We start from the raw sequence: 27,133 nt of genomic DNA, 5'->3' as shown, positions 1-27,133 counted from the left end.
ACTGCTGTAGGGCCTCAGCTTGGGGTAATCCCACGGGTGGTATCATGTTTACCTAATTCTTGGGATCATTGCCTCTTTGTGTTAGATCTGCACATTTGAGTAATTATTCATTCTTGCAGTCTTTATAGGGTCACATCGCTACAGAAAGTCCTTCAGCCCTCAGCTCAATGTAGGCTACTTAATGGTCTGTTGGCTGTGTCTGCAGGCAACTGGGCTTGCCATTTGTGTCTCCAAAACTGAAGGAGCAAACATCTCTTTCAGACTGTATAGACTATTTTCTTTCTTCCTTTCTTTCTCTCTCTCTCTCTCTCTCTCTCCTCTTTCTCCTTCTCCTTCTTCTTATACACTCTCTTCATAGGTAAAAACTGTCTTGTATGGGGTCCCTGGACTGATGGGTTCTGCCTCCAGAATTGTAGTCAGGTGGGGTTGAGAACAGTCACATGGGTCTACTGGGTCTGCACTGGAGTGTGCGCTATACGATCCTGTTATCAGGGCAATCGACCATTTTTGGGCCCTGGTCAGAAAGGACATCCCTCCAAGACCTTGGTCAGTAGGACAGACACCAGGACAAGCACCCTCTTCAGGGTCCAAAGATGGTGGTAACATTTCTAGTTGTGCGACTAGGTGGCCATAAACGGACCCGAACACAGCTGAGAGGGGTGGGAGGCAAGTCACAAGCCTGACTTAGGGTCCACAGCCATGCCATGTTGTGCAGGCCTGCCGCAGTGGGCACTGATGGGCAAGCCTCCCCCTGGGTCCCTGGATGGGTAGGATTCCTCCTACATCGTGGCTCACCATCTGGAGTTGGGTTGTGGGCTGCTTTAAGATCTGCAGTCAGACAGGGCTAGTAGGCCTGCCTCCTCCAGACTCACAGATGGACATGTACCCTTCTGGATTCCTCCGTGGGGAAGACGACAGTGAAGAGAGGCTTGAGGTGCATCACCAGCTGTCTTGCTCAAGGTCTGCATCTCAGAGTGAGGTCAGCAGAAACCTCATGTTACCTGAGAGGCATGGGTGGATGTGTCTCCTTCCAGGGCCTGAGTGATGGTGCTGGTGGCAAGGCCAAATGGGCCAAATGGGCCTGTAGCCAAGTAAACATGATGACATGGCTTTCTTTCTTTCTTTCTTTTTCTTTCTTTCTTTCTCTCTTTCTCTCTCCCTTTCTCCCTTCCTTCCTTCCTTTACTTTCTTTTCTTTCTCTTTCTCTCTCTCTCTCTCCCTCCCTCCCTTCCTTCTTTTCTTTCTTTCTTTCTTTTCAAATAGTTTATTGTCAGGTTGGTTTCCATATAACACCCAGTGTTCATCCCCACAAGTGCCCCCTCCATGCCCATTTCCCCCCTACCCCCCCACATCCATCAGTCCTCAATTTTTGTCAGCATTCAAGAGTCTCTCATGGTTTGCCTCTCTCCCTTTCCCCCACCATTTCCCCCCTTTTTCTCCCCCATGGTCCTCAGTTAAGTTCCTCCTAATCCTCCTAACGTGCAAACATGTGGTATCTGTCCTTCTCTGCCTGACTTATTTCGCTCAGCATAACACCCTCAAGGTCCATCCATGTTGCTACACATGGACATGGCTGTTTCTGTGCGTGTAGCTGGGACCAGACAGTGAGCCAGCCCTCTGGGTATAAGTGTCCCGTCTCAAAATGACCCTCCTTGTTTGTGGGCTCTACTGGGGTTTTATAGTCTCCTACCTGAATTCCAGAACTTCCACAAAGTACTTTTATTCATGGAAGGCTGCCTGACTATTGTTGCTGGGGGGGATCCAAGTGGAGATCTCGTATTCTGCCATCTTGCTGTCCCAGGAATTTCAGTGTACCCATCTTAAGGAAATCTTACAGTAACTTGTCACATAACTAGGTCAAAGCAAAAGATGGCTAAGCCAACAGCATCCAAAATGTATTTGGTCACTTTTCATTCATCGCTGCATGTGGTGGTGAGTATGTGTGTTGCAGAAGAGGAGAGAAGCAGGCTCTCAATCTGGAGTAGTACGTACTTGATTCATACCGGCGTCAGTGAAGACCAGTGGACACACCAGTACCACCGACCTCTAAGATACTATTACCAAGGAGGTGTTCTGTAGGCCTCTCAGACTGATAAACTGATGTTTTATCGTCCCCACTATTTTCTTCTTCCTCTTATGCCATCAGTGGAAAAGCTAACACCATCAACTCTAGCACTCAAAGAATTTTTCTTCAGTGGTCATCAGGCTGGTTTACCCCCCTACGCAACAGACCATGTCTAGTCATTTTCAGTCATCACAAATATGTGCCAGCACCTAGTGGGTGGATCTTTTAAAAGTCTACACAATACAGGGCAGCCCTCACAAGAAATCATTAAACAGACCAGAATGTCAATATTGATTTTTTGAGATCCTGGTCTAGACTATTCAGGGCTAATATTAAAAGATTTCTCTAAAAAATCCCAGCAACTGTCTATTACCTTATTATGGAATTAAAGATATTGTCAGAAAGGAATCTCACGATCGTTTCCCATTATCTTGTTACTTTTTTATTATATTTAAATATCCGTGACAGAATTCACTATTTTAAACACTTTAGATGGACAATTCTGTTCCCATCAAGTACATGGTTTTTTGGTGCAACCATTACCACTAGCCATTTCCAGATGGTTTCCTATTCCCAAACGGAAACCCTACCCATTAAACACTCATTTTTCATCTTCTCTCCCTCCACCAGCTGCCAATCATGCACTGAGAAAAGGAGTTTCCGTCTAGCTGAGGTCCTGGGGCGTATCTGAAGGTGGCAATGATGGAAAATAAAGCTGCAATTAAACACGGATAAGGAAGGAAAAGAGGGAATGAGAGATAGGGTGACAGGAAGGCAACGAATGAGGCAGGATCTCAGACTTCTCCTGTGCAACATACTGCATAGAAACTCCTAAGCAAACTACCACTCAAATCAGATTCCTACACTGGAAGTCCAAAATCACATCACTGATTCCAGGGTAGAATCCACTGCAGTCACAAACTTTTTGTGGGAAGTGGGGTAAATGAGAAGCTTCTTTCTCTGTAAGAAACATCGTAATTGCATGAAATTATACGTGTAAAACAGCACAGTTTTAACATGGCAAGCACTTGAATTACAACTGTAGTAGCCTTTTTATGCCCCTTCTTCATGTGAAAAATGCACCCAAATAAATGAACGCGAAGAGTATTAACATTTGAGAGGACAGGCGAGGAAAGCAGGGCAGCACTTGATGGATGTGTTTCACATCTAATGTTGCCCAGGTCAGGAACGGCTATCGGAAATCCGACCGAAGACAGAATTTTGGTACTGTAATTAGGGAAGAAAGGTAACAGAGGAACTACTAAAGAGGTTGTTGAGAAACAAATACAAAGACAGATACAAGCAAGTCATGGGTGCTTTGGAAACAGAGGAAATGAAGTATCTATTAGAAGAGAAAAATAGCAAGATTTAAATCCACGTTTGCATTTGGGGCCCACGATATCCTTAGTTCTGAGGCCAATGGCCCATCATGGCCCATCTCTCCCAGGTGGAGACGACTTCCCAGCACCCCATCACATCCTTGTTCCTCAGGCTGTGGATGAAGGGGTTCAGCATGGGGGTGACCACAGTGCACATCACTGAGGCAATCAAGCTTCTCTGGGAAGAATGTTTCTAGAACTGAACTCAACTGCCAGGCTTCTCTCACAGGAAAAGGAGATCACAGAGCAGTGAGACCCCCCAGGTGGTAAGTGCTTTATATTTCCCCATCTAGAAGACATTCTTATTAAGGAAGAGACAGTCTGAGACTATGACAAGAGGATCCTAATGAAACAAAAGTCAGTGAGTGCAGTTACTGACACACACACAAGATGTTACTGATGAGAGTAACAGATTGTTGGAATTAGGACTGGTAGGTTTTGCAATAATCCAGTGATGTCACCGAAGGCCAGTGTAGTATACACTGCAACCCACACGAAGCAGTGAAGACTACACCCACACCTATACCCAAGAGAACCACTTCATATCCAAATCTCCAAACACAAACCTAAGACGAATGTGCCCAGGTCACTTCTGATCAGGATTATCATTACACTTAGAGTGTGTTCCACTGGTGTAAGCCCAAATGGAAGTGATATGAAGCTGCTGCTGCAGCCTCCAAGGCCACCCACGACATAACTAAAGGCTACTCAAGTGTCACAGGTGTATGAATGTGTTAACTCAAAGCGCAAACAAGGTTCTGGTGGATTCTCTGTCTCTATCCAAAGGCCACTTTCAAGAACTGCCAGTGGTGGCAGCAAGTACTTCAGATTATCAGGACCTGTCCTATTCACAAGGTTCTCTATCTCCTACATATGAAAGGGTGAGAAACTAACCAGCAAGTAAGTGCCAGATGCAGCTATTTCTGAACACAGGCAAACACATCATTGGTTTTCTTCCAGGTTGTGGTGATCTAGGAGCTAAGAGAACATTCCCTGTTCCCAGTCTCTCCACACACTGTCTGAGGTTCAAGGTATTTTCTAACCTAGTACTGGGTGTGTAGCTCTTTCAAGGGTTATGAAATCAGGGTGTATAACCCTCACATTTCTAAAGTCTTTTCAGGCCCAGAAAGATCAGGTATGAGAGAGGGACAAGAGCATCTTCAGGAAATTTAGAGACATATACCCCCCACATTCACCCCCATGAAGCACTGTAAATGGACTCTGTGAGCAGTGAACTATTTTAACTGCTCACCGTCTTCACAGTATTAGACAAGGTCCATACAACTAGGCAACCCAGGTGGCTTCAACAGCATTAAGTCTAATGGTAGTAGTCGCACTTGGGGCCAGGCTGCAATCCAGGTGTAGAAACTAGACTAGCATTGCTCTCAGGGGCAGAAAGTCAGACCCTTCCCAAAAATGGTCAGGGAAGAGGGGCTCATGTTCAAAGGAGATCTATAAACCCACCCTGTAAGCTGAGTTCCACACATCTCTTACATTTAACCACTTCACTGTTTCTCCAGCATGGTTTTTAGGAGACCGATTGCCTTCCCACATTGCTTAACTTCATAGGGCGTCTAATTAGTGAGTTCTTTCATGTATTCAATGGGACACCTGGAGACTTTTCTACATTCCTCATATTCATACAGTTTCCCTACAATGTGGTGTTCATGTTTTTGAAATGAACTGGATAACAAATTTGGTCACAATTATTCTGTGCATACCTATCTGTGATGTATTTTTAGGTGTTGTGACCATGATGCGAAGGCTTTCCCATATCCTTTATGTCCAAGGAGTTGCTCTGTGGTGCCAATTTTTACACATGGAGTTAAGCTTGAGCAAACAGTGGTCTCCTCTCTGTGTGTACATTCAAAGGGCTTCTCTCCAGTGGGACTTCAAATGTGTATCTGGAGTTGTGGAAGTAGTGCAGGCTTTCCCACACTCTGTACACTCATAGGGCTTCCCTCTACTGTGAGTTTGTATATGTTTGTGAAGGTTGGAGGACCAAGTGAGGTCTTTCCCACATTCTTTACATTAACAGGGCTTCTCTCCAGTGTGGATTCTTAGTGTTGGCTCCGGATGAAAGCAGTAGTGAAAGCTTGCCCAGAGTGCTTACTCTCTAGAATGATTTCGCAAATGGCTATGAAAATAGGAGAAAGTCCTAAAGGCTTCCCCACATTCACCACATTGAAAGGGTTTCTCTCCAGTGTGAGGTCTCAAATGTTCATGAAGATATGAGGAACTACCAAGTGCTTTCTCACATTCACCACATTCATAGGGCTTCTCTCCACCGTGAGTTCGTAAATGTTTTTTAAGGACTGAGGGCCAAACGAAAGCTTTCCCACATTCCTTACATTGATAGGGTTTCTCTCCAGTGTGAGTTCTCAAATGTACACTAAGTCGTGAGGAATTAGTGAAGGCTTTCCCACATTCCTGACATTTATACGGCTTCTCTCCAGTGTGAATTCTCAAATGTTCATTAAGAATTGAGGAACTACTGAGGGATTTCCCACATTCCTTACATTTATAAGGCTTCTCACCACTGTGAGTTTGAACATGTTTACGAAGGACCGAGAGCCAAGCGAAACGTTTCCCACATTCCTTACATTTATACGGCTTCTCTCCAGTGTGAATTCTTAAATGTTCATTAAGAACGGACGAACGGCTGACGGCTTTTCCACATTCCTTACATTTATAGGGCTTCTCACCACTGTGAGTTCGAACATGTTTGCGAAGGAGTGAGGGCCACTGGAAGTGTTTCCCACACTCTTTACATCGATAGGGTTTCTCTCCAGTGTGAATTCTCAAATGCACATAAAGGCGTGAGGACGTAGTGAAGGCTTTCCTACATTCACTACATTCAAAGGGTTTTATTCCAGCGTGAAGTCGAATGATGTGATTATTGAGGCACTTGGAATCTGTGTAAGACTTCCCACATTGTTTACGTTCATGGGGTTCTGGAGCAGTATGTGTCTGCACGTGCTCAGTATGGCCTGCTGAGAAAACTGACGCTCTTATAAACGGCTTCCATTCATCGAGATCTCCTCCACTGTGAGTTTTCATGTGCGCCTGAAAGTGGGAGTGACTAATGAACATCTTCCCACAGTCGCTGCATTCCAGAGACTTCTCTGCCAGGCTGGTTCTCTCATACACGATATGTGGAGTCTGGCTCAAAGTTTTACCACACTGATTCAACTTGGAAAGCTTCTCTCTAGTGCAGTTTTTCTTTTGCGGAGTAAGGAAGCCATTGTGATACGGGTGACACTCAAAAGTGTTCTCTCTATATTGAGTTCTCACGTGTGTCTTAAGGTTGAAGTGTTTCCTCAAGACTTTCCCACTTTGCTCACAGTCAGAGAGTTCTGCTCCATGGTGGGTCCTCTCCTGTTGATGAAGAGGTGAAAGATGATGATAGGGTTTTCAGACTGATGATGAGTTTCAACCTTATAATGCTAAAAACATTATGATGAGGACTTTACCAGACTTATTACATAAATACAGTTCCTACTGATTTCTTTCAGGTTAAACCAGGGAATTCTGCCAAAAAGTGATACCATTTATTGTATCTTGTGATCATTCCAGTAAAATTTTTTAAAATTTACTTTTATTTATTTATCTATCTATCTACCTACTTATTTTTGAATTTTTGAGAGACAGAGACCGTGAGTAGGGGAGGAGCAAAGAGAGAGGGAGACACAGAATCTGAAGCAGGTCCAGGCTCTGAGGTGTCAGCACAGAGCCCAACATGGGGCTTGAACTCATAGACAGTGAGATCATGACCCGAGCTGAATTTGGACACTCAATTGACTGAGCCACCCGGGCACCCCCCATCCTTNCCCAGGCGCCCTTCCAGTAAATTTCATGAAAATGATTAAAGACTCAATCACAAGTTATATCTTGGGGAATGTGTACTTATGGTATCTAGGAAGCAACAATTTTCAAAATAGATTTAGATTATAAACCCTAAATCATCATATTCAGAGTACCTCTGAACTGCTTTGTCTTTGGTGAATGTCACTTGTCTCAAATATCTCCAACTTGCATTGAGTTTTATAACAGAACTACCAATCTTTTTTTGAATGTGGAAGAGAAGAAATATCATAAGTAGGGATGTCTGGGTGGCTCAGTCAGTTAAGCATCAGACTTCAGCTGAGGTCCTGATCTCATGGTTTGTGGGTTCAAACCCCAAGTCGGGCTATGCACTGACAGTGTGGAGCCTCCCTGGGATTCTCTCTCTCTCCTCTTCTCTCTGCCCCTCCCCTGCTCTCTCTCTCTCTCTCCTTCAAAATAAATAAACTTTAAAAAAACAAAGATATATCACAAATCAGTCTTACTTTCTGTATTTCACTGGCTGTTTTTCCTCCAAAAAAATCATGGTGAGATGCTGACCCTTTAGTTTGAAGTCCTGTTTCCCATTCTGCAGTAAAATAAAGACACAAATTTAAACATTTGCAGACATAAGTCATAGGCTAAACAATCTTAATATAAAATTCAGTTTTATTTTCATATTAAAATTGGTGCAATAAGAAAGAAAAAAGATTTCATCAGTTTGTTCATGAGGAAAATATAACAAAAAGTGGATAGGGACACACTTTAGTGGCTTACTAAAAAATAACTTCCTGAAAATCAAATATAACACAATATCAAAATATTAAGGTAACATTATCAAGTAGACATATGAAAAATATGTGGACAATGAGGATATATCAAAGATAAAACTATAGAAGAACCAGGTCATTTGTGAGAGCATAAAATGTTCAGTACAAGACTGAAGGAAGTTCAAGGTATCCCAAAACATCAAAGACAAATGGCTTCAGCCCTCTGAGACAAAATGTGTCTTAAAAACTTTACACATTAAAGTTTCAAAGATGTCATACCTCAGGTTGACCAGGGACATGCTTCTCATTCACCAATGATGTCTGTCACCACACTCACCTTGGAAAACACTCTGCTCCACTGCCCTGAGCTCTTGTTCTAACCAAGCAATCAGCTTAGGTTTCGACAGTTGATATTCTGTCCACAGGAAAAGGTACGTTATTAGGAGGGACTCATGTAAGAGATCACAAAGCTGCTGATGAATACAAAACTGTATTTTTTTTAAACATTTATTTATTTTTGAGAGATAGAGATTGAGCAGGGGAGGGGCAGAGAGAGAGGGGAAAACACAGAATCCGAAGCAGGCTCCAGGCTCTGAGCTGTCGGCACCGAGCCCGACACAGGGCTCAATCTCATGCACTGTGAGATCATGACCTGAGCCAAAGTCGAACGCTTAACTGACTGAGCCACCCAGGGGCCCCTATATTTCTTCTTCTTTTTTTTAATGTTTATTTATTTACTTTGAGACAGAGAGAGCACAAGCAGGGGAGGGACACAGACAGAGAGAGAGAGGGAGAGAGGGAGGGAGAGAGAGGGAGGGAGGGAGAGAGGGAGAGAGAGAGAATGAGAATGAATCCTAAGCAGGCTCTACACCAGCAGTGCAGAGCCCAACAGGGGCCTCGAACTCCTAAACCATGAAATCACAACCTGAGCCTAAATCAAGAGTTGGACATTTAACCAACTAACCACCCAGAAGCCCCCAAAACTATTTTTAATGAAGGAAGTGAAATTATTCCAAAGGACCAAAAAGGCAAATACTCCCTTTTTGTGGCAAAAAATTCATGATCTCTGACCCTTGAAAGCCAAATTCAAACATACATACATATTTACAGAGTATAAGCCACTTACTCAAATAGGAAATAAAGAAGGGGCACCTGGGTGGCTCCGTTGATTAAGCATCTGACTTCAACTCAGGTCAGAACATGGTCTCATGATTTGTGAATCTGAGCCCTGCATCAGGATCTGCACTGTCAGAGCCTAGGACTCTCTCTCTCCCTGCCCCCCCCCAACTTTCTACCTCTCTTTCTCCTTTCCCCCTACTCTCTCTCAAAATAAATGAATAAACTTTAAAAAAAGGAAATAAAGGAGATAAGGAAAGGAGATCCTCCTTTTCTGATGGGGAAATCACTAGAGAGAGGTCTCAAACACTGGAATGCATCACAATCATCAGAAAGGCTTACTGAACATAGAAGATGGGGCAACAACCCCAACTTTATAATTCAGAATATCAAAAATGGAATCTGAGAATGTAAGCTCCTAGCAGAGCGATTGTGTTACTGTGGACCCTAGGGGTGTTTCCAGAACACCCACTGCTGATTACCCATTAGTGCAGGGACTATGCAGCTCTTATTCCCAATTATGTTTTAGATTAGGCACCACCAAGGCTGGAAACACATTAAGTATATGATCCATGTCAGGAATGGTGGCAGCCTCACCTACTGTGACCAGGTTCTGGTAGTTCTCCAGCATCACGCTTCTGTACAGGTTTCTCTGAGCGAGGTCCAGTAACATCCACTCCTCCTGGGTGAAGTCCACTGCCACATCGTCAAAGGTCACTGCAATCTAAACCATCACACCCGTGTTGGCTTGGGGCAAGAAACATCCCCACCAACGTTCACGGGGGAATGAGGACGGGAGACTCACTACCGACGCGGGGTCATGAGGTTTCTCATCCATCCTCCCACGGTTCTGTGGCTCTAGGTTACTGTTCTCTGAATCTAGACTCACTCACGGCTCCTCTCCACTCCTATGGTTTTCATGTCACTTTTAAACATGAGTTTATCTCAGCATAACCAGAGTAGGAGCTCTTCTTATTTCCCTCTATTGCAATAGACTTCTGAGCACACTACAGACTCTTGATAAACAGCGTAGAATGGCTGAACTCTTTAAAGAAAGGACATGTACACCTTACCACGTCAGAGCACACAGCAAGTTGGAAGCCTACACTTCAAATCCTTGAGCTTCAGGATTGATTACTGAAATACTGAGACTATTTTCAGGGTAATCCCTTTTTGACACGGGAGCTTACACTTCCAGAGGAAATTCAGCTGGGGATTTAGTCCCTGTCTGGGGTTTATTTGCTTTAGGAAGCTCAGGACACAGGTGTGCCTAGAAGGAATGTATCACCCAGTGGATGTAAATACGGCATTTTATTGATTGATGTGGTTGTTTCTTACCCGATGATAATTTTTCAGCCAGACAGCCACCATCCTTTCTGCCTCTGTGTTTTCCTCATGAAGGGGGAAATGATCTCTAGAAAGATCTCAGGGAAAAAATAATACTTAGTTTCTTAGAATGCAGCATGATCACATTTCCCAGAATCCCCCACCTGAAAGTCATTCCATCCTATTCTGAGATTCCCGTATATCCCTGCACACTCAAGAATCTCACACAAATACACACGATTGCCATAAAATACCAGAGTAGCCCTGCCACACCTGAAGCCTTATAAGGGATGTGCCAGACATACTGCCCATGTAGAAAGGGGCCATAGTCTTATATTACAGGTATGGAAATCTAATCCCTGGGAAATCTAATTTTTTATTTGCCCAAGATAATAACACTCATCAATGGGATTATGGAACACCAACTCCCAAAGCACATGTGCCGGGAAGCTGACTTAGAGAACAGCATTTTCTGGCAAATTGTAGCTCTAAGTGAGCCAGCAGCTTGACTGCTTAGGCCCAGATTCCTGGCCCTATGTTATGTAGAGGTTACATTTAAGAATCCTCAGAAAATGAGATTCAACAATGACTTACCATGGGTCAAATCAATGGCTGCCATCCTGGGACACTGATGGTGAAACTTGCCTGATGCAAAATTTGATGCCAAGACCACTTCAGTGCAACTTAAGAATCTACGTAAATATGGCAATTTTCATTATTCTTGACACAGGGTTAACTGGAGTCCTTTTCATATCCATCATTAATCAGCAAGCATTACTAATCCATCAATCAAACATCATACATTAGCTCTCTCTCTGCAGGTGATATATATGTGAAATTTACTAAAAATGGTGTAATCTATGGCATGAAGCTCAGTAACATCGATTACCATTTCCTGAGGATCGTATGTGACAGACATTTTTCTCACTAGGAGCTCTATGTATATATCAGCTCACGTAATTATCATAACAACCCTCTACAATAGATATCATTAGCCCCACTTAATAGCTGATAAAGCTAGAGATACAGAACACTAATCATTTGCCCAGCACCTTCCAATTAGGAAAAAAGCGATCCAAAATTTAATGCAGATAAGCTTGTCTCTAATGTTTGATCTCCTGAGGTTCTTATTCACAAATAATAATCAGACATCATTTTAGACCTGCAGTGTCCATTTTGGTAGCCAGCAGCCACATATACCATTGAGTACTTGATATGAAGTTAGTAAAACAGGACTTTAAGTTTTAGTTCTTTTTAATTATATTTTAAATGTAAAACTCATTTGCAGATTCACTTATTAGAGAACTTAAGTATGTTCTGGTAAACATACATCTGCTTTCTCAACTATATTACATGATTCAAATACATATCAAGTACATGCCACAAAAATTTTACGTGCAGTGAATTCTGACTACTTAGTATGGCGAAAAGAATTTAAATACTTCAGTTTTTATATGGGTTACATGCTGAAATATTTGAATAGATAGGATAAAGCATATCTCCTTTTTTGTTTATTGCAGGTATAGAAAAACTTTAATCATGTACATGACCTACACATATTTCCATTGGACACTACTGGCCTAGAATACTGCTGGATATTACATTGAGGAGAATGAAGTGTTCTATTTAGTTAACACCCTTGGGCTTCATTTTATGAAGCTTAAAGTGGCTTGGAGCCCTGAACCTTCTTTTAAGTTATCATAATGGGCCTATTCCTTCATTCTTTTCACAATTAAGATCTTAATCGTGGTCCTGTGCTAGGCACTAAGTAGAAAACAGTGAAGTATGCAGCAAATGTCCCAGGGCTTAATGGCCCAACATAACTAAGGGATAAGATACTCAATTATTAATGGATTCATCCATTCATTATTCCTTCTGGAGCAAAAATTCAAACAGGTGAGAAAATCGAGTATCTTATATACAAACACAAATGCATACACAAATATTTTGGATTTTGGGGGGGCAAAGTAAGGACAAAAAAGGAAAATGACCATGTTATTCTAAATAGAACCCAAAAAGATTTAAAAAAATAATGGTGGAAGGATTTTATAAAACTCAGAAGACATTTCAAGTGTTCAACAGCCTCAGTGGGTCTTGATTCAATTAGATTTGTGGACTTCCCCTCACCCTGGCAAAGGAGCCAAATCAGACAGCTTCACATTGATCTATTTATTTATAAGTCTTCCCGGAGAACCTCCTTTTCATACTGTCACTTCTGTTTTTCACCAAGTTTTCATGTTATTTTTATTCCTTTCTTAACAAGGCTTCCTACTCACTTTAATACCTGAGACAGTTCAAAGGATAACTCCTATGTTAAAAATTAATGACTCTCTTTAGTAAATTAAACACAGAACAGCAGCCCAAATGCTGATCTACAAATGATGACAAACACTGGAATCCCCCAATTTCATTACCATAAGCCAAAATAACCCTCACAACCCAAGATGCTTCATTCTATCGATGAAAAGACCAGAACTCTGAAATTACATGCTGCCATAAACACTGTATCTCAAAGGCTTAGTACAGCTTGCACTTACTCCCAGGGGTCTCAAACTGAAGTCCTTTATGCTGAACAGGCCCAAATGTGTTTACTTTGGCTGGTGGCACCGGCCCATTTTTCCTTTCGGTTTTTCTTTTTAACTGAGATATAAGTGTTATGCAATGAAATGAGTAGATCTTAAGTATTCAGAGGATGAGCTTATAATTACTTATAAGTACTCATGTAATGAGCAGTACAAGGAAGATCTACAATATATTCATCTACCCAAAAGTCATCTTCACCCTTCTAGCTCATTCCCTTACCCTCAATCCAGACAATCATCATCTGGTTTCTGCCAGTTACTAGATATGTTAAGTAGTGTCCATATCGTTTACAAATCTATATCCTGACAATCTTCTCTTGTTTAAAGAAACAATACGGGAGAAACATTTTTTTCCTGAGAGAGAGAGAGAGAGAGACCATGAGCAGGGGAGGGTCAGAGAGAGAGGGAGATACAGAATCTGAAGCAGGCTCCAGGCTCTGAGCTGGCTGTCAGCACAGAGCCCAACGCAGGGCTTGAACCCACGCACCGCGAGATCATGACCCAAGTTGAAGTCAGACGCTTAACCAACTGGCCACCCAGGCGCCCCAAGAGAAACATTCTTAAAACTCTCAGTGTAAGTGTGAATGTGCCCATTTCTTCCTGTATTTCTGCCAAGCATTGGTTTATATTTTATGCAACAATATTATGGGGTAGGTACACTGACTCTCTTATATCAAGGAATTATCCTGCACTTTGGTTTCTGAAATGACCCTTCCTCTGCATAAAAATAACGAGAAAAATCTCACTTGGGGTAGAAGTCTTGGAAGGAAAAGCTCCTTCTCCTCAAGTTCCACCCAAACCACCTGTTACTGTCCCTGGTGACATTAACTAGTTCACAAGCCACAGTAATAGGAATACAACAAGATAAAATAGCTTGCACAACAAAATAGTTCCAATTCCAATCATGTGGAGAAGAAACCTGGATACCTTGTGGGAGAAACAGCTGTAAGCATGCCAGACCTAGAAGGCTGGACTACAACAAATAAACTGGGTCAAATTCATTGGCGTGTGCTCTTTATTAGACAGTCTGGGTTTCATAGCACTAGCTCATGAACCTGGGGAAAGCTCTAACAGCTTAGATGGTACCACAGACACAGTGGTGACCTACAGGAAGGAGCACACATACGGCAGAACTCCAGAACAAAATGTGACAGAGCAAATCCTAGGGAGACAGGAATGTTGCACTGGCTTTATCGTGTGTGATACACAGCCCCCATTCCCCATCCCATCTGGAGGGAATAGAACACTCTTTCCACAACTGCACTGAGAAACAGATAAAAGGAGCACCTCCATCCTTGAACCCTAAGTGGTTATTCTCCTTTAGAGGTGAGGTATGATTGTAGGGGATATAACATCACTGAGGTGGACGCCCTGATTTCAGTGGGGATGATGAGGGCCCAGAGCAGCAGAAATCAAGTAGGCGGCACTTAACTGCCAAAGACAAAGTGGGCACATGAACTGTCGAGAGCAGAAGGAATGAAACAGGAATCAGAATGCTTTGTCCTGCAGAGATCTTTAATGATGGCAAACGAATCTGAAACCAGTTAGTCCCTTGCAGTGAAACAGGCAGCTTAATAAACCTCCTCTAAAGATCCATACAGTACATTTTAGGCAAAGCAGGCCGAACAGTCCCCGTGCTATACTTAACTCTGTCATTGTGGTTTCAAAACACCAATGAATACGTTTAAGTTTGTATAAAGTTCTATGTACAGAAACAGGCAGAGGGCCAGAGTGGACCCAGGGTCCACAGTTTGCCAGCCTGTGTACTAGAATTTTACTTGATGTCTGTAGCAAGAAGTCTCTAATAACCAAAACTCTGACTTGACTCACCACACTGGAAAATCACAGCCCACTACCCAACTTCCAGACATAGGCAAATTCACAAACTTAGAACCCACCCCTTCAGCAAAGGCAGGATTTTGCACCATCACCACAATCCATACAAATCTTCATACAGATCCTTCATAAAGGGACTTACGGGCATTCGTGAGAATGAGTATACATGGGGAAAAGGAAACACCCACACCATCTCTAAGGTGACACAAAGTACTGAGGATTCAGTATATCACTGTGGCACCAACAAGTCAGAGTGGGGACTGGTGGTAGTCAGATACATTTTTAAAAAGTCTTAACTCCAATGAACTCGGATTAAACCCAGCTGCAGCAAGCTACCACTCTGTGGTTCTCTCTTTCCCCAGCATCTAAATATGTAATTGCTATACAGACATTCTTGGCAACTGGCAGAATTCCCTTATCTCTGACCCACAGAGTAAGGACCATTAAGGTAGGAAAATCTAAAAGGAGGATCCTGGAATTCCCCACCACTGAACACAATCATCCAGGAATAATATCAACTCTGCTAAGGGAATTGCAAAGACAATGCCAACATCCAATTTACCTGAGGCCTGGGAAATTAGGGGATTAGCCTTGAAGAAGTGAACAATGGATATCAACAATCACCTTGAGGCCAATTCCAGAAACCTAAACTAAACCTAAAATATACTGAGTTGACATGTTTTGTCTATGCTTGTTGTATTTGTTTTTTTATGTGCATGTGTTTATTTATATATACTATATATTAATCAAAACATAGGACACAGGAAAAGTGAAAGCCCAGATATACATACATGCATATACATACATGTGTGTATATATACATATACATATATATGTATGTACATGTATACACATATATGTATATATACACACATACACGCTACCCTTACAGGGTAGCATTACAATTTAGTCCTTAGGTAGCTGATTTTTGTGGTACTGGCCTCACTGATATATATTCCTGTGTTGTTTCAACATCACCCCCTTATCTGATTTTATAAGCAGCCAGTAAACAGAACCTGGTCTGTTTTACAACCTCTTGCACCCTGAGCCCATACTCCGTACTACCACCACTTTTCAGACTAAAGTCTACCAGCTTCTATATTAAACCCAAGTACCACCTTACAAAATTCCAAGAAATTAAAAAAAAACATTTAAACCCACCATGGAAATAAAATCACAAATAGCAGAAAGTACAAGTTTTCAAAGAATATGTGACTCTTCCAAGTCAGTATTATGAATAAAAAAGGGCTCTGCTCTTAGCTTTATTTTTTTTTTAAATGTTTATTTATTTATTTCAAGGGAGAGAACACATGTGCCAGCCAGGCAGGGGCAGAGAGGGAAAGAGAATCCCAAGCAGGCTCCATGCTGTCAGCCCAACACAGGGCGAGATCTCACCGACGATGAGATCAGGAGCTGAGCTGAAATCAATAGTCTGCGGCTGAACCCACTGAGCCACACAGGCGCCCCTCTGCTCCAGCTCTAAAGAGACTTAGAAGCATAAACACTTGTCATATAAACTTTGACTGCATCCTAGATCCAGAAACACCCAAAGACATAGTTTGAAACAATGTGAAAGACTTTAGTTTTTACAGGCAGGTATTAGATAACTTTTCATTTTCTTGGGTGAAATCAATGTATTATGGTTTTAGTAGCAAAATATCTTTAGGAGATGCATCACTAAGTAAAGGTCAAGCATCATATACAATTTAGTACCTATTTACTCTCACACGGTCCACTAAATACATTCATCTAGAGAGCAAGCATGCAAATGAGAAAATGGGTAAATCTACTTGAACGCACACTCCTAGCAGTAGCTGCTTACATTTTCTTTAAGTTTAAAATTTTATTGAAGAAAAATGTCTTTTCACCAAATAGAAAACACGAGTCCAAACACCCATTTAATGTGAAATTCAATTATTCTGAAAATGGAGTATTAACGCCTCCATTCTTTTCTCCCCGAGGCCCTGGCTTGAAACTTGGTGGGAATGGACAGGCTGAGGAGGGTCTCATGAAAAAACAGGTGAAAGACCAGTGGAGCACGTGCGTGTAACTAGGAACTGAAGCATGCACACTACACGCACCGGAGAAGGCATATTACCTGCCTACTAAGCCAGTGTGTCCGGAATAAAAGACGAGCGCAGACAAAGCCACATTCTCAGATGAAACAGCCTCTTCCCCAACGAAAGGAAACACAGGCCCCGCTGAACCAACTTTCCACAACGCTCACCGGTCGGGTCCCGGAGGCCGCGAGTGACGGGGCGGAGCCTGGGCCGCTCCCAACAGCAAAAACTCTTTTCTTTCGGGAGAAAAGTCCCAAGGGCCGCTTGCACAGTGAGGGACAGGCGAGCACAATGGCCACAAAGACCCCGCGGACGCGCCCTCCCAGCAGGACCACGGCTGCTCCGCGCGGGCACCGCCGGCCCCAGCGGCCTGTCGGGCGGTCTAGACGGATGAGAACCGCGCAGCCCGGCCCTTAAGCGGCCCCATCGGTGACCGCGACTAAAACCGGCCTTGGACTCCCTCCTTCTTCCTCCAAATCACGCCTTCCTCACCACAGACGGCCTATGCCCAACCATCAGCAGCCCGCCTAGCTCAACGCTGCGCGGAGAGTCGCCGGAGACCCCGGCGAGCGTGTGACGCCACTTCCGCTTCCGGCCGGGAATCGAGGGGAGGGGCTTCCACCTCAGAAGGCGGAACCAGGCTTCCCTCGGGCGTGGACGAGNAGCCCAGCTCCCCGGGGCGGGGGGAAGGCGCTAACCCGCTCGCCCCACGGTGTGCACGGTAGTGGGTTTCCTGCCTCCCTGCACGACGTGGAGCCTCTGCGGTCGTTGTCCCTTAGCGATAAGCCCAAGAGTCCATCACGTAGTCTGTCTCCCGCATTCAGTCCACCTATCTCTGGGCCTTGCTCACGAGGCTAAAGTCTAGTCGTTGATGCCTTGCTTCATTGTTAGGACATTTCCTGTAAATCTTTCCTTTTCTGTGTCAAATATGTGTATCTGTTTTTGTGAGATTGCACTGATCCCAGGCATTCTGCTCTTCTCCGGGCGTGGTTATAAAGTTGTTCCCCTAATCATGTTTGCTGTGGTTTTCGTTGGATGGCCTTTGTGCAGTTAGTAAAGATCTTTTTAAACAGGACTGAGTGTCACATCTACTCAAGACTTAGCGGAGGTGAGTGGAAGGGACTGGAAGAAATACGTGAAAGGGATTAAAAGGTACATGCAGTACCTGCAGTCTCCCAGCTCCAAAATAATTAAGACCAGGAGATGTAGCGTACGCACACGTGGAATATAGTCCATGTAACATTGTAGCATCTTTGTGTGTTGACAGATGGTAACTACACTTGCTGTGACCCTTTCATGATATGTATGTATATCAAATAATAAATACAAATAAATAAATAAAAATAAAGTTTATTTTATTTGGGGAGGGGGAGGGTCAGAGGGAGAGAGATCATCTTAAGCAGGTTCCGTGTCCAGTTCGGAGCCCAAATGAGGGGCCTGATCAGGATCGTGTGATCATGACCTGAGCTGAAATCAAGAGTCGGACGTTTACCCAACTGAGCCACCCTGGTGCTCCTAATGTTTCATCTTTTACTGTACAACCATTTCATTGTTTTTTATAACATCTCCAAAAAACTCAAATTTACGTTAACATGATGGAAGTTAAAGAAAGTCATTAAGTTGTCTCATGGATTGGAAGGTAAGTTCTTAATTCCCTCTCGTTTCCTAAACGCCATGAAGCAGTCACTACGTTTATAAGGTAAGTGAGCTGAGTGCTTGAAATCTACATGAGTATTAAGATCTTCAATTTGTCTTGTCGAATATTCACAATATTGGCATAAATTAATCCCTTCAGACAAATGTGAATTTAACTGTTTGCAATATTCTAGTATCCTTGAAAAGCCTTTCCCACAGTCAGCACAAAATGAGGAGAAATGTTAGTATCTCCGTAGCAACGCACCTGTTAACATTTGCAAGAAGTCTCCGAAAACCACATGCTTGACATACAAAGAGGTTGTTTACATTTGTCAGAAGTAATTTTGCTGAAGACGCTGTAACTGTCCATCTTCTCTGTTGTTATATTTATGACTCAACTCTTTGGTTACGTTCCCTTACCCCATGGTTGTGGAAGTCTTCTGGATCGACTGTCTCATGCCCACAAAACCGACACAAGTCCCATTCATGCCAGCTGTGGTCCTGGAAGTATAGTTCGAGGTCACTGCTGTGGGAGAGTTGAACATTGCGGCTCATACCAGTAAAGGTGGTCACTAAAAGGGGTGTCTGCACTGTGCTGACTGAAGTTCTCAAAAATCACTGTTTTATAGTCACAGTATCCATAAATTAGGGATTCTCTTCATGCAGTTGTGAGAGTTAAACCTAACTGACTCCATTTTAGAAAAAAACCTCCATCTTGAGAGTGAACTAGGCCCGAACCCAGTTCCAGGAAAAACCGCAGGAAGTATGTAGGCAGCCTGTCTGTAGTCACTTCCCTAGCAACAGCAACAGCCAATCAGTTTAAAAGAGGTGCCTATGTCCCAAGACGTTCCTGTTGGCAGTTTGCGGTCAGGCCAGATGGGCCGAGGCAATCGGGTACTGACAAGATAGCCTGTGCTAAAAATCAACCTATCAGGAGACTGCCAAGCTAGACAGCCCTTAATTCCACTGTAACTGCAATAAAAGCCCTGCGACCCTGAGTTCGGGGCTCCATACCATCACTGCTGGGTCAGGGTGCATTGGAGTCCCTGCTCGAGCTTGAATAAAGACCCTCATGTGCTTGCATCAGAATCGGCTCCTCAGTGGTCTTTGGGGTTCTAGCGATCTGGGCATAACACAGTCTGCGTGTTTGATCAGAAGCGTGTAGGTAGAGAAATTCTCCTTGCATACTGGACACACATTTGAATCAGTACACTTATGCTTCAGGATCATATGCTGATTTAAATTAGAAAAATTTTTGCTGTTTGATGGGGTTTTGGGGTGATGGTGGTGTTTGGAGCCAATGGCCAATAAAGAATTCTTGAAGACGTCTTTGGTGCAAAAAGGTGATTTTATTAACGACTGGGGACAGGACCCATGGTGATGAAGAGCTGCACTGGGGTCGTGACGGGTAACTCATATGCTCTCAGGTTGGGAGGGGTTAGGGATAGAGTAAATCTCTAAGGTATATTGGAAACAAGGTTTCCAGGACCTTGAGGGGCTAGCTGTTGTTGGGAAAATGTCATTTATTACTGTTTAGAAATCCTCAGTCCTGAGAGCCTTCAACGTATATCAGGGGCCATGTGCTTGGAGGATAATTGTCAATATATACTCGGGAGTTAAAGGAAGTTTGCAAAGGAGTTTCCGTGTGTTGTTTAAGGAGACTCACAGGATCCTGGCGGGGGTGGGGGTGGGGGTCAAGATAACGTTAAGCCAAGATTCCCTTTTGCCCCTAGTTAAGTGACATCATCGAGGCAGCTGAGCTCCTAGAAAAAGGTCACTCTCCCAGTTGTCAGTGGGCTGTAAGCAGTAAGGGAATTTAATTTTTCATTTGCGTTTGTTTCCCACATCACCATGGCAAGCACTTAAACGCCCTTACATCTTGATGAGGGTGATATTAGGGCTCAAGGAAACAGAGTCCCTGGGTTTCTGGAGATTAGGCTGTGGATAAGATTGCCTTTTTCTTTCAATTTACTAAGTTATGTGTAAACTGAAGGAGACTCCTGTCAGTTTAACCATATGTTTTCTGTCCTTTTCCTTTGTTTAGGCAGCCAGGAGTATCCAAGAACCATCGCACACATCCTACCTGGGGGTAGGGGTGCTGTTAGCCTGTACTTTGCCCTCAGCTTGCCTTATGCTTCCTCATCACCAACAGAGTTCACCTTTCTAGAGCCCACTGCTATTAGCTCTCAGTAAAGACCACTTCTGCCAGGCCATCACATTCAAAGCTTGGCTCTTGCCAAGAATTTCGGAAAGTGTAGCTGGCATCTCTTCTGCAGTTTGGTCTTGGAAACTCTCAAGGAATTGTTTTCTGTCTCTATATCATAATCTTCAGAAACTGCATGTAATTCTGCAGCAATGGGAACATCTTCAGCAGTGTGAATTTCTGTAGGACTCTGCTCCTGAGTTTGTTGGTTAGCTGATTCACAAATTTCAGTATCAGCAGATTTTTCTGTAGGAAAGGCAGTGTGGTCTAGAATTCTAAGGACAGGACTGAGAACCAGGTAGTAATGGTTTCCATTTCTGGCCTTGATGCCATCTGTAAATTTTAGCAGGTCATTTGATGTCCCTGTATCAGAATCATCACCTTTGGTGTCAGAATATTTTAAGTCTGATTGATTTATAGAACAAACACTGTAACAATGACCGGAAAAAATTCCATTGAATCCATCCTCAATTCTGCTTATTCCAGAGGAATCTGAGTGACGAAAAGAGTGTAATGTCTTCCTTTGTCTATTTGGGGGGATATTCACTCAGGGATATTTATTCATATCTTTTCAATTTGGTACAATTCTTAATACTGTAGTGAGGAGAAATGAATTACGGGGAAGTTTTCACAGAAGGTAAAAAATGTCAGGAACCTCAGGGTCCACAGGCTAGCCCAGGCTGTTGGGGCTCCTGTGGCCATCTGGCTCCTGGGCGCTCCCTAAGGCTGGCCCTTCTACGTCCTGTACTCCCTGTCCTCCAGGCCCCCTGAACAAACATTTAAATGTTACAGCCAGGGCACCTGGGTGGCTGAGTCAGTTGAACATCTACCTTCTGCTCAGCTCATGATCTCATGGTTCCTGAGTTGGAGCCCCACCTCCAGTTTGCTGCTGTCAGCTCAGAGCCCACTTTGGATCCTCAGTTCCCCTCTCTCTACCCCTCCCCCACTTGTGCTCTCCCCCAAATTAATAAATATATAGATATTTTTAATGTTTGTGTATTTTTGAGAGAGATAGTGCCAGTGTGGGAGGGGCAGAGAGAGAAGGAGATACAGAATCCAAAGCAGGCTCCAGGCTGTCATCCCAGAACCCAGAGCAGGGCTTGAACTCAGGAACTGTGAGATCATGACTTGGGCTGAAGTCAGACCCTTAACCAACTGAGCCACCCAGGCGCCCCCCTAAAAATAAATAAATATTTAAAATAATAATAATAATTGTTATATATACAAGGAAGTCTCTTTTTTAAAAGCCTCTCTCTGGACACCTGGGTGGTTCAATCGGGNGCAAATTATACCTTAATAATTTCATTAAGTAAAAATTTTAAAAAAAATTAACATTTATTCATCTTTTGAGAGACAGAGACAGAGCATGAGGGGGGAGGGGCAGAGAGAGAGGGAGATACAGATTCTGAAACAGACTCCAGGCTCTGAGGTGTTCAGCACAGAGCCTGATGTGGGGCTCAAACTCATGAGCCTTGAAATCATGACCTTTGCCAAAGTTGGACGCCTAACTGACTGAGCCACCCAGGCGACCCTCATTAAATAAATTCTTAAATATTTTCTCTGGAATTACTCAAGATGACTCGAAAACTTTCTTTTCAACCACTTATCCACCAACATTATTATGCTCACCACTCTGTATTACAATCATGGTTACCTCTTTGGTCCCCTCCTCAATTTGTAGGGAAAAATTACAAATTAGACAATAATTACACATTGCTAGAAATTTAATGGAATCAAAGTGAATTGAAGCCATCTCAATATGACTGAAATATTATGATTTTTTTTTCACTGATTTCAAGATCTAACTATATATATACCCAATACTTGTTTTTTGTTCAGTTTGGTTTTGTTTCAAAACCAAAATCCCAACTATGATATTGTTTTAATTCCCTTCATAGTCTTTACCATCTGACTTCATTAGGGTTCCTCAGAAGCAGACACTGAGCCAGTAATTCACATGCAAGGACTTTACTGGAAGAAGGAACAACGACATGGGTTAGAGAGAGGAGAAGTGATACAGGGAACAAAATATATCCAATAATGCATACTCTAAGTCAGCTCCCACAACAAGTGAGCAGAGTTTTCATCCTGTGGGAAAATACTGGAAATTGGCACAAAATGGAAATATGAGAATTATCCCAGCTAAGGAGTAAAGAAGATGGTATACTTCATACCTCTCCATCAAGATCTGCCCAAGCTGGGCCATACTTCCCTGTTACGTCTTCCCCCATGCACCTATTGCTGAACATTGGCAGTCAAGTTGGTATGCAATGGAGAAAGTAAAAGGATCCCGGGGAATGAAGGAGAAATGCTGATAGCTTCTACTACTCCAGTCTTCATTGCAGATTCATTTCTATCAAAATTCTTTTTAACAAGTGAAGTGAGTTCTGAATACAATTCACAAGTGTGTAACTACAAATCCCGATAACACCTACTATGAATACTCTCCCCCCCAAAATAGTCTTAGTCTATTGTAATCATTATTGCATGTTTTAGAATCTTGGGGATGTATTCTAAAACCACAATGATGGGAAATAAAATTCCTATAGAACACAGAATGGTCAGAGAACAAGAAAGAAGAAAGGAAAGGAGGAAGGAGGACAAATATGAGGCAATATCTCAGTGATATCCTATGCAGTATGTTACTTACAAACCTGAACAAATGAGGTTTCAAATCAAGATCCCTACTCTTAAAGTTGAAAATCACATCAGTGTTTTCAGGAACACTAAGATAGCAAACTTAGAAGTGTGGGATCAGATTCAGGTTTCCGTGTTGGGACCCATCCCAATCTCAATCTTTTTTTTTTAATGTTTTATTTCTGAAAGAGAGAGAGAGAGAGTGAGGAGGGGAGGGTCAGAGAGAGAGGGAGAAACAGAATCTGAAGCAGGCTCCAGGCTCTGAGGTAGCCGTCAGCACAGAGCCCGTCGCAGGGCTCAAATTCACGAACCGTGTGATCATGACCTGAGCCAAAGTCGGATGCTTAACCGACTGAGCCACCCAGGCACCCCTCAATCTTTCTTTTTAAAGTTTGTGTTTATTTATTATTGAGACAGAGAAACAGAACATTAGTAGGGGAGGGGCAGAGAGAGAGGGAGAAACAGAATCTGAAGCAGGCTCCAGGCTCTGAGGTAGCCGTCAGCACAGAGCCCAATGCGGGACTTGAACCCACAAACCATGAGATCATGACCTGAGCTGAAATCAGACACTTAATCGACTGAGCCACTCAGGTATCCCCCCTCAATCTTTTTGAAAAAGGGAGAAGATATCTTCAGTAAATGTCAAATACATAAATTTACAGATGTAGAGCAAAAAGCACAGTCTTGATATGAACACTTTGGTTATGACTATTGTATGGTTTCCATTCTGTTTCCTCCAGGGAGAAACAAACTTACAACCAAACTAAGGTGAAGGATGTCAGCATTTGAGAAGACAGTTTGGAGAGTAAACCATGCAGGCACTTGATATAAGTGCTTTACATCTAGTATTGAACGTCTAAGGAATGACTATAGGAAGGAAAGCTAACCAAAGATAGTATGTTATGGGCTGCAAATAGGGAAGACAAATGAAAAAAGGAATTATTGAAGAGGTCGTTGAAAAAATAATACAAAAACAAAACCAAACAAAGGCAAAGCCATGAGGACTTTGAGAACAGAAAAGTTAGCATGTCTTTTAGGGGAGGAAGAAAACCACGAGGTTTACATGCACACAATATTTGCCTTTTGGAGCTCACGATGTCCACTTGGTTCTGAGTCCAGTGGCCCATCATGGACAAAGGGCTCCTCGAGTGTGGAGTCTTCCCAGGGCCCCCTTCACATCCTTGTTCCTGAGGCTGTAGATGAAGGGATTCAGCATGGGGGTGACCACAGTGTACATCACTGAGGCAACTGAGCTTCTCTGGGAAGAATGGACCCCAGCAGGACTGAGATAGAGTCCCAAGCTTGCCCCATAGTACAGGGAGACCACAGAGAGATGAGACCCACAGGTTGAAAAGGCTTTATATTTTCCTGCTGCAGAGGACATTCTCATTAAAGAGGAGACAATCAGAGAGTATGAAAAGAAGATCCCAGTGAGAGGAAACACACCCAGTATGGCAGTCGACACATACAAGAAGATGTTATTGATGAGGGTGTCAGAGCAGGCCACCTGGAGAATCTGAACCACTTCACAGAAGAAATGTGGAATTTCTGTACCTGTACAGAAGGTCAGCTGCCTCAGCAGTAGGACATGAATCAGGGAGACCCAGAAAATGATGACCCAACACACCAGAACCAGCAGACCACAGAGTCGTGGGTTCATGATGACTGTGTAGTGCAGGGGGTGGCAGATGGCCACGAACCGATCATAGGCCATCACGGTCAGGAGGAAACCATCCATTCCAGCAAAAATCATAAAAAAATACACCTGAGTGAGGCATCCAGTGTAGGAGATGTCTTTGCTCTGTGCCTGGATGTTCACCAGCATCTTAGGGATGGTGGTGGAAATGAAACAGATGTCAACCGTGGACAGGTTGGAGAGGAAGAAGTACATGGGGGTGTGGAGGTAGGAGTCAGAGAGGATGGCCAGGATGATGAGCAGGTTTCCGAGCACAGTGACCAGGTACATGAACAGAAACAAGCCAAAGAGGAGGGGCTGCAGTTCTGGGTCATCTGAGAGGCCCTGGAGGAAGAATTCTGATACTCTGGTATGGTTTCCCACCTCCATGTGGCTGGTGTGCCTCCTGGAGAAGGAGGGAAAAGAAATATTCAGTGACCAGCCAGCTGGAACATCAGCCAGTCATCACCTGTATAATACCACCTTAAAATTTTTTTAATGTTTATTTATCTTTAAAGGAGAGAGAGAGACAGAGCAGGAGCAGGAGAGGGAGAGAGAAAAAGGGAGACACAGAATCCAAAGCAGGCTCCAGGCTCTGAGCTGTCAGCACAGATCCCCCAGTGGGCCTTGAACTCATGAACCACAAGATGGTGACCTGAGCCAAAGTCAGATGCTTAACCAACTGAACTACCCAGGCACCCAGGTCTAATACTGCCTTTAGGTGGATGTTCTTCACCCTCCATTAGTTCTTCCAAAGGCAATGATTCATTCACTCAGCCAAATGGTAACTCATTTTTAATCTAAATGTTCTTAGATATCCTTTAAACAGTTTGGCAGACATCTTTTTATCTCCTATTCACTGGTCTAATTCTACTTGGAGCCATGTACATAAACCAACTTCCTCTATGATATGACCATTCAAAATAATTGAAGACAGTGAATATCTTTCTTTGATAATCTCCGTTATGCAAATACCTCTATATTAGTTATTCAATGTGGACTCTCAATTCAAATAGCCTTAATTCTATGCTTCCTATCGATGTGACAGATAACTATTGTCTATTATTTTTCATTCTAAATATGTGGTTACTGCTATTAACTTCTTTGTGAGGATTCAAAGGGCTCTTGTGTGCAGTAAATAAATGACAGTGTTTTTTTGTCAATGAAAACTGTGGGTTTTTTTTAAAGCAATCTATTCCTTTTGTAACAATTACTTTTGATACAGTTCTCCCAAAACACAATATAGAGCTGTGGTTTAGAACATAGTATCTTGAGTCAGACTTGCTGGAATAGAAATTTGGTCTACAAACTTATGCTCTGTGTGACCTTGAGAAAGTTAATCTCTCATAGCTGCAGATAGTACACCCCTACAATGGAAGTGGTAAGTATTCCCTACATTGGTAAGCCTGGTGTGTGATTTAAATGAGATGATGCATGTAATGTTGCTACTGTGATTCTTGTAACATTTTGTGGACACTTGATAAATGTGAACCTCTATTCTTACCATCACTATAAATCTGTCTTATATAGCTATTGTTTATCAGTATTAAACTGAGACAGTCATTAAAGATAGAACTCTGATCATTATAAACACAGCAGGCCTGGTAACTCTTTTGAACACCATCAAGCACTTCTAATTAATAAAGATCCTATGCCTCCCTCTTTCAAATACCATCTGCCAAGTGGAGTCATCCAAGAAGAGGGAAGAGCAGGTGATCTACATAGATAAAGGGTGAAAAGCTTGTATGGGAGTGTGTGTTCATGTATACTCACTGTAGAGAGGGGTGTGTTGTATTAAAAATTAGCACTTTAATTGTGAAAAAATGATCAATAGATTTCATTAAAAAATTTTTTGAGGGAGAGCTCTCCCTCTCCCCTGAAAAAATTAAAAATTAAAAAAAATATTTAAAAACTTCTATGAAGCAAATTATTCTTTAGAACTTAAAAGGCAGGGGCACCTAGGTGGCTTATTTGGTTAAGTGTCCAACTTTGGCTCAGGTCATGATCTTGTGGCTCCTGAGCTCAAG

At 42.9% G+C, this 27,133-nt stretch overlaps 2 protein-coding genes and 1 pseudogene across 4 annotated transcripts; all 3 read right to left on the bottom strand.

Moving 5' to 3' along the window:
* Positions 1 to 2,491: 2,491 nt before the first annotated feature.
* LOC144234613 (zinc finger protein 426-like) lies at positions 2,492 to 17,337 on the bottom strand. 3 transcript variants are annotated; one of them, XM_077767950.1, is made up of 7 exons: positions 17,124 to 17,337; positions 11,073 to 11,170; positions 10,491 to 10,576; positions 9,750 to 9,876; positions 8,374 to 8,451; positions 7,773 to 7,855; positions 2,492 to 6,822 (listed from the first exon to the last, which is right to left on the bottom strand). In XM_077767950.1, the coding sequence occupies exons 2-7, from the start codon at positions 11,095 to 11,097 to the stop codon at positions 5,554 to 5,556; spliced, it is 1,668 nt and encodes a 555-aa protein (XP_077624076.1). In that variant the 5' UTR covers positions 11,098 to 11,170; positions 17,124 to 17,337; the 3' UTR covers positions 2,492 to 5,553. The 3 variants fall into 3 exon arrangements, with proteins under 3 accessions (XP_077624076.1, XP_077624074.1, XP_077624075.1); XM_077767948.1 differs by having other exon boundaries at positions 16,995 to 17,196; XM_077767949.1 differs by lacking the exon at positions 17,124 to 17,337 and having other exon boundaries at positions 10,491 to 10,566; positions 11,073 to 11,125.
* A 953-nt stretch (positions 17,338 to 18,290) lies between these two features.
* On the bottom strand, positions 18,291 to 23,000 carry LOC144234652 (zinc finger protein 639-like; annotated as a pseudogene).
* A 1,557-nt stretch (positions 23,001 to 24,557) lies between these two features.
* LOC144234697 (olfactory receptor 7D4-like) lies at positions 24,558 to 25,496 on the bottom strand. The gene has a single exon (XM_077768031.1). The coding sequence runs from the start codon at positions 25,494 to 25,496 to the stop codon at positions 24,558 to 24,560; it is 939 nt and encodes a 312-aa protein (XP_077624157.1).
* Positions 25,497 to 27,133: the final 1,637 nt, after the last annotated feature.

This window comes from Crocuta crocuta, unplaced genomic scaffold (assembly GCF_008692635.1).
Source record: "Crocuta crocuta isolate KB4526 unplaced genomic scaffold, BGI_CrCroc_1.0 scaffold115, whole genome shotgun sequence".
In the NCBI taxonomy this organism is placed as follows: Eukaryota; Metazoa; Chordata; class Mammalia; order Carnivora; family Hyaenidae; genus Crocuta; species Crocuta crocuta.
Note: the sequence above shows the minus strand (reverse complement) of the source record. Positions and strands in the feature narration are given on the sequence as shown.